Raw genomic sequence first — 15,342 nt, 5'->3', positions numbered from 1 at the left:
TCTTCAATATTAAAATGACTACACAAAAAAATCCACCAATTTTGATGTTTGTTTTTTTTTAATGCACACTGATATGACAGCTGTCACAATACAATCTAACAAAATTTTTCAGAATGAAGATAAAGACAAGTAAGTGCTACTAGAGCCATCTTACGGAAAAAAACCAAACAGACATTCTGGGCCAACTGACACTCTCTTCTCTTTCTCTCAAAACCTCCAATACCTGTGCCAAAATGGTTAGCACAGAATCTCTAGGATAGCACAAGGTTATGGGCTATGTCCGAAAATAGGTTTTCCAGGGCAAAGAGAAAGGAAAGAATAATACTGGCTAAACTCTATTTTACAATTTTTAAATGATTACTAACCACTTATAAAAATCACCTTTGTTTTATTTCTTTTTATATCAGCTTGATAAGTCAATGTTAAACCAACCTAATTTAAAAAAAAAAACACTAAAATGAAAAATGATGAATGAAATTTAAAAAGATGAACAATGGTGTCTCTTGTTATAAACTGGATTTCTATGGCTGATATTAGGTATTGCCAAGTAATAAACATTTTGCTATCCAACTCCAAATCCCTCAATAGCATTACTTTTAAAGGAAATATTACAGCTTCTATATTAATTTGATTTGGTATTTAATAACAGTTATACGTACAATGGCAAACATTGAAAGAGAACCCTTAGGAGAAAAGCAAAAGACAATTTATAATCAGGTTTTGTTAAAGACTATTATAAGTGCAACTTTATCCATAAGCATTCCTTTTAAGGCATTTTCATTGTCCAAATATTTTAACATGTACATCACGGTTTATATTATAAAATGGGCTGCTTCTGTATTATTCATTCAAGGCTTAAAGAAAAAACACGTCTCAGGAATAAGTGTACCAGAAAAAAACACAAAATTTACCACTTTTCTCATACGTAACTTAAAATACAAGTCATTTAGCATACATTATTACTCATTGTAATTCCAGATTTGGTACAATATCTTTTTCACACTTCCTGACAGAAACTGTTAAGACAGTGCAGGCTGTAATATTTCATTTGTGAAGTGGCTGCAATTCTGTAACATGCACAGTGACTTTTCCATAGGCTCTTACCATGCCTTGTATGAAAGGTGCTACAATACAAACCTGTTCCGTGAACTCTTTGGTAACCACCAGTTCAAAAACTTGGACCAAACCTTTCCCCACATGGTCAGGTGTGAAACACTACTGGAGCTCTGGGCTGAAGCTCTTACCCTGTATTTTAAATTCTTCAGGTTTTTTTTTTGGGGGGGTGTGGATGGGGTGGTCAGTGAGGGATTAGGTATAGATTTAGAATAGATAATTAAAAGCATGTCAACCCCAGTCATAAAGCCCCCAGTTTGTTTGTAGTTAGCCATACCATTTTGTTTGGCAGAAGCAGTTTATCTAAGGAAAAAGAGTGACTTCCTCTAAATTTGCTTCCAATAATATCTTTTGGAGAAAGTAAAATATTCATGTGGCTATTATCTAGTCCTTTCTTGAAATGTTATGAAAAAGGGGATGAATATAATTTGAGAATATCCCTACTTCTGCAGTCTCGAGTGTCCCCTTGGTTGTTGCTTTAACTAGGCTTTCTTAGGCTCAGCCTACTTAGATTGGATACTTCATAGGCTGCCGTTAGCATTCTCTACTTGAAGAGACAATATGCTGCTAAGTCAGCAGACTCTCAATTCTAGGGTAATAATATCCTGGAAAGGTCAAGCTGTGATATAATTCACCCTACTGGGCCACCTCCTACTCATTAATTTCAGCTTTCAGTAATTGTCCTGGGATGTGTGCTAGCTGTGCAAATTAGGAGCTAGTTAATATAAATCTAAGTTACCCACTTACTGTATTTTAGCTAACACATAATTTCTATATTTTCCATTTATCCACCTAAAAATGAATTTACATTTTTTACATGCAAGGTCTCTAGACTGCCATGATGCCCATTATCAATTTGATATTTGAATCTAGGGAGTCATGATGGAGAGAGATTTTTTGAAGTCTAGAGAATAGGTTTTAAATATATCTATTGTGTAACACTTGTGTTTTAGTAAGAAATCTTTGTATTTATATTACATAGCACCTTTCATCCAAGAGTTTAAAAGTGATTCAACTTTACAGCATTATTTGGCAGCAAAACCTAAGGTAATGGTGGCATTAAGCTAGTAAGTCCAAGTTTGCTAATTTCCATTTAATCTGGTCAACTTTATATTCTGTCTTTTCATTAATGGTCTTTCTGTAAGTAGACTTTGAACACAACATTGCTGCTGACCTACCAAAAAAAAAAGATAAATATATATATATGAAAAAGAAGGGGAGGAGGGGAAGAAAGGGAGAAAGGGAGAACACATTTCTCATGGAAGCTAGGTTAGTGATGAAACACACAGTTCATAAACCCACATTGGAACATGGAATTATTCAAAAAAGATTTTTAGAGCTGGTAATGAGAGCCTAAGAAGTACACTGTTAAAATAAAAAAGACAGTGTCTTTTTCATTTCAGACGATTAAGATCCTGATATTTATGTTAAATAATGAATTTGCATTAACTGGTATCAATGCATTTTTTTGATTTCATAAGAAAATAAAACTGATATAAAATTGGAACTACAAAAAAACTGATGCTTCCCTGGGTTAAATTAACTAAATCTACTTTTTTTGTGCTTCTTTCAAATGTTCAAGGTAATAAATGTATACAAATATTTCAAAAGTACCAATAACAGTTACCAACTTTAATGTAATATTATAAAGAAAACAGAAAAAATCTTATTAATATTAATAAGCGATAACCTTAATAATAAGTGAGTTCCTGGCAAAATGCAGATCATAGTATTATTTACATTATTTTTGCCATAAGAAAACTTCTTAAGCAACAGTCAGCTCTCAAGTTAAAAAAACAAACATACATACGTAACCCAATACTAAAGAAGGGAAATGAATTAAAATATGACAGCTTTGTCTTAGGAATGCCATTTGCTGGAAAATCACCTTACTAAAAAAAAAAGTGTCAGAGAAACACTCAACCTGGATCCATGTGTGAATGTTTAGTGTTGCTTATTGGGGAATATGGAAATATTAATATTACTGTAAATTTTTTATAACTCATTATGGATTTTTCAGATTTATCTTATAAACCAAATTTTTCAGTGTGTCAAAATAATTGGCTTAAAAAAGAATACCAACACATGCAGTCTGCTAACCAAATAAGGCTCTGGCATGCCAAAACAATGTTCTCAATCTTGATATATAGTACATTCCACAACATACTACAGCATTTAATTTAGATTTACACAACTAAATATAAATGACTAGATTTTGGCTAATACTTAGCAGAAGCATTAAGCAAACATGAATAAATTCATAAACAAATGATGAAAGAAGTAGGTTGTTCTTGGAGTACTTCTTGGAACCTCAAAACACTTGATCCTTAGCGAGAGAACATCCATAATTTACTCAGTAGATCTTACGAGTACAATGTATAGTAAGTCCTAAAACCTTCTAAAAATTTTGGCAGTTGACTCCAGTAGTGCTCCTTGATTCAAGGAAGGAATGAAGGTTTGTATTTCTTGCCTGCTCTAGTCATGCAGGATTGTATAAAGTCTCCTTAAAGATTTTAAAAAATGATTTCTATAGTTGGGTGGCTTGTTACTTCAGAAATAAAGGCTTCATACTGAGAAAATGAAGGACACTTTTCTCTCTGTATTTAATTGAAAGATAGAGAGAAGAAAGAAAATATAAGAAAAGCTTGAAGATAAGAGAGATATAAAATACAGAGCAGCCACTACAAGAACAGCATGCACCAGATATTTCTATAGGAATGAGAATGACAGAAAGTCAGAGACATGTTTTTTCAAGTGGCATTTAGTTTATCCTCAATTACCAAGAACACTGTGGCAAAATTGTATTCCTACCACGAAAAAAGAAAAGACTTGAAACTAAAAAAGAAATTCCTAAAACATTACTCACTACTAAAATTAAATTTAAATTGAGGGAAAAATTAATTCTTAAAGGTTTGTTTCCTATCTGACAAAAAAAAATTATGGCAATCAAATAATCTTGACTTACTAGTAAACAGGACAGAAGTCATGAATTAAGCAAGCAATATTTACATCTGTTAATGCAATATGCACTTGTTTTTAGACTTAATGCGGTTAGTTTGTATAAATGAGACTAATCTCATTTACATTTGGAGTAAGAAACTCACCACTTGGCCCACATGTCATGTAGTGGGTAATAGAATTAGGAGCTTTGTTGCTCCCTAGACCTGCTTTTTGAATTTCTGCTTTCTTGTACTTTGTCCACATCTGCAGGAAAAAAGCATTTCATGTTATTTAATCAAAGTTTAAACATGATAAAATTTATGAAGATAAGAAATTAAGTAGGGCAAAGAGAAGGAATCTAACTCTGGGGGAAATGTGTTAATCTGATAGACATCTCATTACTTAAAGACTGATTTTTATATTTTTAAAAGCTATAAATAATATGTTGTTTTAGTGTCAGATAGGTTTACCTATGTTTATTTACTCAGTGGTCACATATAGTTGTAAAGTAGAAAGTAATCTTGCATGCAGTGGCAGAAACATTTACAATGAAATAATTGTATTATTTACTAAGAAATCCTGGGCTTGAGGCTTATTTTGCAGGCAAATAATATACCTACTTACATTGTTATAGCTAAAATTGCTTTGGTCAAAGGGGACCCAGTGCTTAACAGAGTAAGTTTACAATGTTACACAGATAATATGGGTATAATTTCTAGAATTCTAGGCCAGGATTATAAACTATACAGTTTCATCTAAAATTAGGGTACTGAATGTCATATAGTTTTTCAAGTAATCCTTTGCGAAGCCATAGGCTATTTATGGAGATGTCTTAGGACAAAAGCATGCAGCTGCTTAATGGAGTCAGAGTTGCTTTACTTTTATTTTAAAAAAATTTTAATTGGGGGCATTTTTGTATGATTTACTTTATATAAATTATGTTTATATAGTGTTTTGAGAGATTTTCATGACACCATAGCTTGTGATAATTTATGGAAAAAGTTATTCTTAGATAATCATTAAGACACATGGACATGGTATGTATCTGTCATACAGGCACAGTGTGTATGTTCTTTTTGAAAATATGCTGTATATACATATAACTATAGCCATTTGGGTTGGAAACACTTCTTTACTGTAAGAATAATTTTGTAAAATAATCAGTTTTTAATATAGCACATGATTTTTCAATATATTACATATTAAATTTAATATTTTAAATTTAAGATGTATGGCCAGATTTATAATATTTAAAAAGTTGAAATCATTGAGAAATAAAACCTAACTCAATGTGGAAAAGAAATAATTATTACATTTGCATTATACATGGTCTCCATCTAATTTCACCTATATTTACCCATTAAGTTTTATTACTAGGTTGTGGGGGAAAAAAAAGGAACACTAAAAACATCTGAAATGTTAGGACTATGAAACAAATGACAATAAAATAGATTGATATAGAAATATATTAAGTGCTGCTAAAAAATATAAAAATTTTCTGATTGATTTCCTGCTCAAACACTACTTTTAGTAATAGCTGGCTATGAAAAAAAAATGATAAAAAATATAAAGGGGCATATTTCCTGAAATGATCTTGTGTAAGCAAAAGAGGATGGCTTAATTTACAAAGGATGCAAATTTCATTCAGTAAAGATTCTCTAAAGACTGTTTTCTTTGGCCCAATTAATAACAATAATTAATATAAAACATATAATAAATAAATTCCTTCCCCTTTAGAAAGTTACATTTCAAAGCATTCCTTTCAAATGCCAGGCTATTATAGTCAGAAATAGTTGGCTGAATCAAAATGGCAAAACATTCCAGGGACAGAGCGAAGATATACTCATCCAGAGATAAGTGAATCAGAATTATGAGTTCTTATTTTTTATTTTTGTTTTACTCCGGGAGATTCAAGTTTAGCTGATTCTGCTTTAATAGTGCTATGACTGCAGCAAGATAACTTTAAAGTTTATAACACCGGAGTCAAAGTTAGCAAATATTTCCTCTATCTTAGATGGTTATTTTTTAGCTAAGAGTTGTATTTGTTCTTAGTTCTAAACTTTGTTCTACTAAAAACAAAACATACCTATTTGTTTAAATGGTTACAGATCCTAATATTTTATTTTAGCACAATGTACTCATTTTAGAAATTTCTGTATTAAGGACAGACATATAATTTAATAATCACTTACAGAATCATAGAGGTAACAATCTTCACCATTTTGTAAACGTTTTACCCTTTTTGAACAGAAGATGCAAATTTCCAACACATTGAGTATGACTGGTTTATTTCTCTTTGACTATATAGAAAAAAACTGGAAAAACTGTGTTTAACTGATTTCGAGTAAAAAAGTAATCTTCAAAGAAGATGAAGAAAAGTGCAGAAAAGTAATAGAATATATACAAATTCTCCTAGTTACTGTATAAGTCCCATTTAAACTTGATGGGGTTTTTAAGAATTACACTAACTTCATGAATATTAACATTGTTTTAAATCTGAATAATTCTATAAATATGGGCAGTAGTTAATATTTGCTACATAAAGTATTGAGTTATCTATTTCTTTGAAAATAAAACGGGACAGAAGTCATAACTATATGGCAAAAGAAAGTGACATCTTTTACATATTTCCTATACATGCGCAATATGTAGTGCACATTCTGGAAATAAAAGAAATGAATGAGCGAGGAAGGGAAAGGAATGACAAAGGACAAAGGGAAAAAAATGAGCACTGTTTTTTTGAAGCTCCAAAGTAAATATGACTCAGAAATGCTTTCTTGGTAATTAGATCATGCAACTATCTTAACATGCTTCTAAAGGTAACAATCTTTTATCAGGTGACAAGAAATGTGAAAGGGGAGCATGTACTGTTTAGATTTTTAAAGTCATGCAGAAAATGTACAATGCAATTAATATTTCATGCAGGCTTTGGTATGGTTACATATTCACATTTATATACAAGCCATCATATACAGCCAAACACTATGCCACAATTGGAAAATAAAAAATATGAACCTAGCCAAATACTTTTCAACAGCAGTTCTTCAAGTCAGATTAGAGAAGCATAGTTCCTATCAAATGACATCAGTATTATACTGTGCAGTTTTGATTATACACAACCGTATTCATACCAAACAGTTTGATTATCTTCAGAAACTAACAATGCAGCTTCTGTGTCATCAGGAAAGAGGCATGCAGGAATGATAAGATTACTGCTATCTACAGAAGACTGCGGGTTACTGTTACTAGGGTTCTGATGATCAGAAAACTGTTCCTTATCTTTCTGTGCAACTTTATCCAATAAGCCGGAAGCCTGGTCAGTTACTCTGGTGACTGGCCTGGGTGGTAACCCACTTATGTTACTAACTAACTCTGTGTTCAGGGATAAAAATGGCTGAGATGGATAAGCCACAGTAAATGGCTCTGTGCTATCTTTAGCTGATAGCCCAAATGTATCATTAGATATATTAGTAGTGGTAAAAGTTTGGTTTAGAAAATGTGACCTTTCTGTTGTTGAGTTTCTAGCCTGGGCATATAGAGACTCGGGCACTTCTGTAACTAAATCAATTTGTTCATGAGAACCTACAGAATGTGTTGGGCTGTGAAGTGTATGGGAGGACCACTGGTGTAAATGGTACTCACTAGATGCGGCAGTGATGTTGCTATCAGCAGTAGCTGGTGATGAATCAACTGACATAGGTAGTCTACTGTCCTTGGTCAAAAAATCATGGATGCTTGTCCTTCGAGTAGTTCCTTCGGCAGTAGAGATCACACTGCTTGCACGAGGTAAAGTGGCATAAGGATTACTTTCTTTTGATTGTCGTAATAAAGAAGACTCTTTTACTAATTTTATCTTTCCTTGAGTGCTTGGTGTAGGTTTTCCTGGAGAACTAATAAAGTAGACATCTTCAGTCTTTTGAGGACCAGGTCTCACGAATTGTTCGGGCTTAGCTGTCCTTCTATCATAGAAGTCTCCTGGGGTTTTTCCACTTACTGACCTGGCCAGACCACAGCTAACTGGTTTGCTTTTTCCCAAAAAGTCAGAAGAGACAGACAAACTTTTCATTACTTCATCTAAAAGATTCTCCTGACTTGAGGACTTTATCTGTTAAAAAACAAAGCAGATTAATGAATAGCAGCCATGCTTTTACTTTCCTGAAATATTAGATTGTATAATATAAAATTGCTGGTGTTTCTAAATACTCCTTTACTTAAAAAAAAAAAGTCCTAGAGTTCAGTCATAGATATATAACTTCTAATGCCCATGGAAGTTAAGGTCACCCTTAAAACTAACCTGTATTGAGGTAAGCTTGTTGCTTTCTTCCAAAAACTGTTGTAGAGTAACAACTTCACTTCCAGGGGAACCAGTTTTGATCTTGCGATGTGCTCGACTCTCTAATGTTTCAGGCATTTTGTGCTGGAGCACTGGACTTGATCTGGTCTGTCTCTTCAAGTACTGGATTGGACTGCTACCAGTGCTGGACCAAGTCTCATGATCATGAAGCAGGCTAAATTCTCCACTGCTATGGCTTTGTGGCCTACTTTGGATATGAACTGCACCTGCTTTTGGAATAGAGGGTGTGTTAAGAGTTCAATAACACAAATGAGACTAAAACTATGTAAGTAATAAGATTTGTTGACTGGATTCTTAAGAAGATTTACTTAGAAATGCTTAGTAAACTGTTTATCTTTGACCAGTCTAACAACTGTCTGATTATTTTGTCTGCCATAGACTTCCTTATCAGTCTACCATAATGTGCTTCCTTACTTAGTCAATTTGACAAATATAAGCACCACAAAAGCAAAGACTTGCTTTCACCACCATACACAGGTCCTAAGTATATAAAGCAGGCACTTAATGTATTTGATTAGTAAACAAATAAATATTTTTAAAAATTCAGGTTCAAATACGAGTTGACCCTTGAATAACATGATATTAGGGGTGCCAACCCCTCAGCCCCTCCACATATGTTCAAGAATCAACTGTTATTATAAAAATACCTCACAATTTAGAACAAAACAGACTATATGAACTTTAAATTATTTTAGAATGTTAAAACCAACTATTCTAAATCCTAAAAATCTAATGCCTTCCTTTTCTATGAAATCTTTACTCCTTACTGAAAGGTTTCTCTGTTCATCCTTTAATGAATAACCTTAAAGAAAAATTTTTAAAATTTAAATAGCAGGCATATAAGGAGAGTCAAATGGAGACATGATGTAATTACTTAGAAATTTCCAATAAAATGTAAAATCGAATATGTAGTATTTTATTCTTTATTTAATGTCTGAATCATCTGATTGTTCCTGCTTTCCACTGTTTGCATGGTGGCTACTCAGTTGAGGCTTAGCAACTACATAGAATGCAAATTACTAATTCTGGAATAAAGCTACCTAAAGTTTATGCTATTCCTTAAGGGTGCTAATTCATTTTGATCAAAAGCAAACTGCATAGATGTAGTGCTGAGGTAGGAAATATAACTTTCCATGGTTTCCTAATTATAGATAATAAAGTAGATCATGAAAAAATCTGGCTCATGTTATGTAACAATTTTATAGCAATACAACTTCCTTAAATCTTCAAATGCTTCCTCACATTTTCAGACTACATTTTCCTACTGGATATACAAATGTGATCATAAAATTTTTTTAAATCCCTCCTTGAAATCGTATTTTTCAGATCATAGTAACAAAGTCATAATATTAATGAAAAAAAAAAACTAAATGGAGGAGGAGACAAAAGGATTTTATAATACAAAAAGCAATAGAACAAATGCATTCACTATAATTTGACAATTCTGGACTGTAGAAAATATTATTTTAACAAACTTTCATAATATATTAAACAATTATAGAATCTGAGTAGGCAGTATGCCTATAAGGAAAAAGGTGTTAGTCAAGGTTTCCAGACATTACATAAAAACTTTACCTTGGAATGCATATTTAAAAATCAAGGGAAAGTTTAGAAATAATTCTTAGATGAGCTATATGCATCCACTTGGCTCTTGCTTCACACATATACACACACAACTGCCTTATCGAATTAAAAAATATGTCCCCATATTTCATGGATAAATTAAGTATGTCTAAAATACTTTCTGGAATGAGTTCATTGCTTCTTGGCCTTTTGGCTAAGATTGAGTGTAATGAGTTCAATGCACATGCATCATGAAAAAATTAAGGACAACTGTTTTAATGACAAAGACAAAACAAGTAAAATAAGGGCCTACAGATATTTTTAAGTATCAAGATTGTAATAAAAATATTTTATCTGTGAAAGATGAAAAATGGAAACCAATATAACTGCTCCTGTTTTTACATTTATATATATTGAAATTTATATGTATTACAATGTTAGAAGTATAAAATATTGCAAGGAACTATGTTCCAAACACAGATGATTTGGATTTCATACTTTAACCTAGAATCTTCATCAATCTCCCTTTTAAATCTGGAAATGGGTGGAGCATATTAACAAATTTACCTACAGCGTACCTTTGACTTCATGGAGTGAAGCATTATTATTGCTATTGCTAGTGGATGTTCTGCCACTATCAAGGCTGGCTGGTCTTGAAGCTAAATGAAAAAATCAGGAGACAGTGCGATAAAACTTCTAGCTGTTGACACTGAACTTTACATTCTGATCACAGAATGCTTTGAGGAAGTAATCATGCACACTTGTACAGGCTGAGCATGCCCACAGACAGCTGAATCATATAGATTAGAGAGCAAAGACATTTCCACATAGTTCAGTAAGACACTTTAGAACAGGATACTTCTGAAACAATGATTGAAATTCAAGGGAAAGTGGTGGGGGGAAGGCAGAGACAAATGTAGTTGAAAGAAATAAATTATTTAATTAAAAAAAAAAAGAAATTCAAAGCAGAGAAGATAAAGCGCATGTTTAGATTTGAGTATGATTTCTAGATGGATACCAGGACTGTTTTAGAGAGTGAGTGACATGCCAAAAAAACTGCTAGTGATTAGGTCACTTACAATAGATCAGACAAGTAACCCTGCACACTGCAGAGATGCCATGAGCCAGAAGAATATGGGCATCTGCAGTTAGTGTCTTGTATTCCTATCCTTACAAGGGAAACAACTACACAGTTAACACAGTCCTATCCTGTTTCTTAAAATCCTGCTACATATGGCATTCCTTTAACATGTTATCCATTTACTGTTAATAATTTAGTCTGGTAAGATATGATTTTCCAGATAGCAATTTAAAAACTTGAAATGCTTAACTCTACAGAAAATGTGGTTTCTTAGAGTTCATCCTTTACCAAAGTAAATATGTTTTAAACCAATGGTAAATAATACCTCATAACTTTAAACTTATATCAAAATGGCATCAAAATTACCTTTAAGCATTGTACAGGCATACTTTATAAACAACCTTGACTAAAATACAGACTATTTAGATGAAGCAGTAATTTTAAAAGAGAGTATTATCAGGTTTAAAGAAATGGCAGCAGTATGCAATGCAGGTTAGATAAAACATGCTTGCTGGCAATGGACACTCACAGATTCAATGCAACATTCTATATGTACTATGTACTCTCGAAGTTTGCATCTTACCATGAACTCTTGATCCCGTACTAGAATCATCACTAATACCTTGTGGACTTATATCTTCAAAGGATGTAGTATCTACATAAAATAGCAAAATGGATATAAAAATACTTTTTTTTAACAAAAGAAACCCATAAAATTTTATTTATGCAGACTATGGAAACTCTTTCAATCATATATAATGCATCTTGATTTAACATATTTCACAGACAATCAAAAACTGGAAATAGAGGTAAGAAATAGAATAGCTCTGATGAGAGTTTACTTATTTAGGGAAACACCAGAAGCAATGAAACAGTCTCCGTGACCCTGCAAAGCAAAGCAAAGCAAATGCCTCGGGTGTTCTACATGGTTTTCTCTGACGTCGCAGTGTTTTCAGGTTTTTGTGTGGTTTTTTTTTTTAAAGCTTCCATCACTCTCCTTTTCTCACACTTTACTTTTCCCTTTCTTGTTAGTTCTTTAGCTGTTTATTATGAAAGGCCTAGGAAAGATTTTATTTGTATGTTTTAAATTTTTGAAATGATTTGAAAATTTCCTCAAATCAAAGCCAGATTGTTTTGATAATTATTTCAGGTTGCTGCTGTCAAAAACAGTATACATGGGAAAGTGAAATTAAAATTCCTGTTGCTAATAGTTACACAACAGTGCAAATAGCAGACAGCCTATACCTTTATTATTAACCAACTGCTTGGATCTGAAGCCTGTAGAAGAGTTGACAGTTGAAAAGTTGATAGCTGTAGTAGAGAACGCCATAGCTCCCAATTCTTTTCTCCTTTTACCCGTTGAAATATCATCAGGAACCTCCAAATTCTCAGTACTACCTGTCCACTGTCCTCCTGCTAGGACCATGGACTGCACCAGGTCATTCATGGCTGGGATGCAAATGAAAGCAAATGAATCAGCATGGTTAATGTTTTTGCTCTTATTTCTCTTTTGTATCATAAATGATGTTTTTCCCCCTATTGATTAATGCAAGTGAAAACAAAAAACTATAAACACCACGTCATTTGAATTATGACATGCATTCAGCTGAATGAAATGAACAGGCCAAAGGCTGATAAATTTCAGTAAATAATTTTATCCCACCCCCTTTAAAGATAGGAAAAGGAATTTTACTCTGTACAACTGCCATGCTTTTGCGCAGTGATACATAATTAGAAGCCTTCATAATATGGTTTTGTGGTGACAAAAATGGAATGAATAAAGGTAAGATGGAGAGCAGTTCTTATACAGCATCATTACTGCAAATGATAAAGAGTCCTTGGTCAGAGCAGGTTACTGAAGAAATTATTTATTTTATGAATCAAGTAAATATACCATTCAATAAAAACCTGAAAGAGACGATAGTCAAAGTAACTGACATTTAATGTGATTATGTAATTACCCATTCCACTTTAAAAAAAAAAAAAAAGGAAAACCAGAGTATTATTATATAAAGAATGACAAACATTTTTAAGGGTTACAGGCCATTTTATTTATTTATTTATTTTTAAAATGTATTCATTCTAGTTCATTAGGAAAATAAATTCCTATTCTAAACGTTTTGTTATATTTTCTTTACGTAAATTTCTTTGGGAAAAAGTCTCTATGGCATGAAAAATTAGGTTTTTTTCTGCCAACTTTTAGAAAGCACTGGAAAATTACAAGTGTATTATTACATATATGACTAAACATATGCATATATATGGATGTATCAACAAACATACATATAATGCAAATTCAGTGCCAGTTTTGGAAAAAAATTCTTCCAGCTCCTTGCATTAGAGGAAGACTGCACTTTGTAAAATAAGAAAATTGGCACAGTCCAGAGAAATGTTAGTGACAAATTAGTAATGGAAGCCAATATAGTCAATTGACAGAAGCTGTACTGTCATAAAGTCTTACACATGGAACGACGGTAGCAGGCCTTCATTTTGTCTTTATCCTTCGGTCTGTTCCTCAAAAAGGGCAGTCTTTTCAGTGCAACCACTTTAATGTCAGAGCATGAGGAAAAACAGAAACAGAAAAATGAAAGAAAAAAGGGAGAAGAACAGATGGGAGTTAAATGTTGAAATTAAGGACAGAAATGAATGTCTGAGTTTCAGCTTATGTATGCTATCCTAAAGCTATTATTCTTGGGCTGCTGAGTGACAATGAAATATGAAATAAGCACTCTGATACTTTAAAATACTTGGAAAAGCACCAAAGACAATGATGAGGAACATATACTCTGAAAGCTTGGATCAGCTAAAGTTCTATAAATACAGGAACTGGTTAGATTTATTTATGGAACAATTTTCCTAGTTAAGTTAAAAATGTATACCTTAAAATCAGGGCTATTGGTGGGCCATAGAGTATATGTGATAAAAATGTACAAGGCTTTTCAATCCTCTATTTTCTTTAAATTATAAGGTTTTGTGGAAAGAATAATTTAGGCAAGTACACATTCTATGAATATGTTAGTATATGTCAACAAAAACTAGAGTGCCTGGGGATGTTTAAAACAATCTAAAGAAGCTTTTAAAACTTCCATGAGCCCTGGCTGGTGTGGCTCAGTGGACTGAGAGCCAGCCTGAGAACAAAAGGGTCACCAGTTCAATTCCCAGTTGGGGCACATGCTTGCATTACGGGCCAGGTCCCCAGTAGGGGGTGCACAAGAGGCAACCACACACTGATGTTTCTCTCCCTCTCCCTCTCTCTAAAAATAAATAAAATCTTAAAACAAAACAAAACTTCCATGAAAGTTTTTATTACTTTCATAAACTTTAGTAAAGAAATAAGGAATTACCTCTTGTTTTAAACTGAATCCTAGTGCATTATTTAGTAGCACCATGAAAAATTATATTCTTTTGAATGAAGTCTTTTAAGAGAGAAAATGAACAATTACATTAAATTTCATTTTACAAAAAAATTGGGGAAAGAGAAAAAAAGTATTCTAACCGTAGTAATAAGTGCTAGCTCTAAGTCCTGGTAAGGCTAAAAGATAAGAAGTCATCCTCAAACAAGCAAAAATGACAAAAATTATTTATATATTATATTTTTAGGTATTTTGAAAGGCTTTTTCAGTGAGGTTATTAAAAAAAATCAAAGACAGCACTGTGCAAAAAATTCTGGGGAATGAAAATGAGGGTTATAACTACAGCAGGAGTCATTAGCACAGAAATAAAAATGTTCACCAGAATCACTAACTTTCTTCAACTATAACTTAGTAGATTTGAATACAAAAAAGAATGTTACGCCTTTTTGGAACTGAAATTTAGAAGCTAGGGAAACAACCTGCATAAAGATTTAAAAACATATTGTTTACAACCTTAATAACTCTGCTCTTTCTTAGCGTTTGCCATTATCTTATAAATAAAGCTCTTTGACAAACTGACAAGAATCATTCATTAAGGAGAATACAATGTACCTACAGCTATTTAACGTATTTTTTTTATTGCTATCAGGAATAGTCATGATTAAGGATTTAATTTGATCTATTTCTTTTCTAGCTTCACAAAACAGCTATTTTCAATGATTAAAAAGAAATGAACTGAAAACAATGTAAAAATGGACACTTAGCTAAAACAAAGCTGAGTGGTTGCAGCATGCACATGTTATCTTGTTTAGGTATTTTCTTTCTCTGTTTTCCAAAGACTGCTTTACTGACAGCCAGATACTTTTCCAAAAGGGACAGGATAAAAGGAGTTTCAAATTTACCAGTGGCAGAATATGACCCTTCTTATGGCAATTAGT

General features: G+C 32.7%; 1 protein-coding gene across 2 annotated transcripts in view; it reads right to left on the bottom strand.

Annotated features, from left to right (window-relative positions):
* Nucleotides 1–689: 689 nt before the first annotated feature.
* CCDC88A (coiled-coil domain containing 88A) overlaps nt 690–15,342 on the bottom strand; it is a 123,782-nt gene continuing 109,129 nt past the window's right edge. Inside the window, exons 26-33 of one of the 2 annotated variants that reach the window (XM_054575431.1) lie at nt 13,513–13,596; nt 12,297–12,500; nt 11,635–11,706; nt 10,549–10,629; nt 8,348–8,616; nt 7,696–8,158; nt 4,218–4,317; nt 690–3,710 (exon numbers count right to left, since the gene is read on the bottom strand). In XM_054575431.1, the coding sequence (XP_054431406.1) occupies nt 4,253–4,317; nt 7,696–8,158; nt 8,348–8,616; nt 10,549–10,629; nt 11,635–11,706; nt 12,297–12,500; nt 13,513–13,596 (1,238 nt within the window). In that variant the 3' untranslated portion in view covers nt 690–3,710; nt 4,218–4,252. Of the gene's footprint in view, nt 3,711–4,217; nt 4,318–7,162; nt 8,159–8,347; nt 8,617–10,548; nt 10,630–11,634; nt 11,707–12,296; nt 12,501–13,512; nt 13,597–15,342 lie in introns of those variants that run through there. The other variant, XM_054575430.1, reaches the window with a different exon arrangement.

Source organism: Pteronotus mesoamericanus, unplaced genomic scaffold (assembly GCF_021234165.1).
Source record: "Pteronotus mesoamericanus isolate MK-2021 breed Mesoamerican mustached bat unplaced genomic scaffold, CSHL_Meso_final contig_291, whole genome shotgun sequence".
Lineage (NCBI taxonomy): Eukaryota > Metazoa > Chordata > Mammalia > Chiroptera > Mormoopidae > Pteronotus > Pteronotus mesoamericanus.
This window is presented reverse-complemented; position numbering and strand designations above follow the sequence as displayed.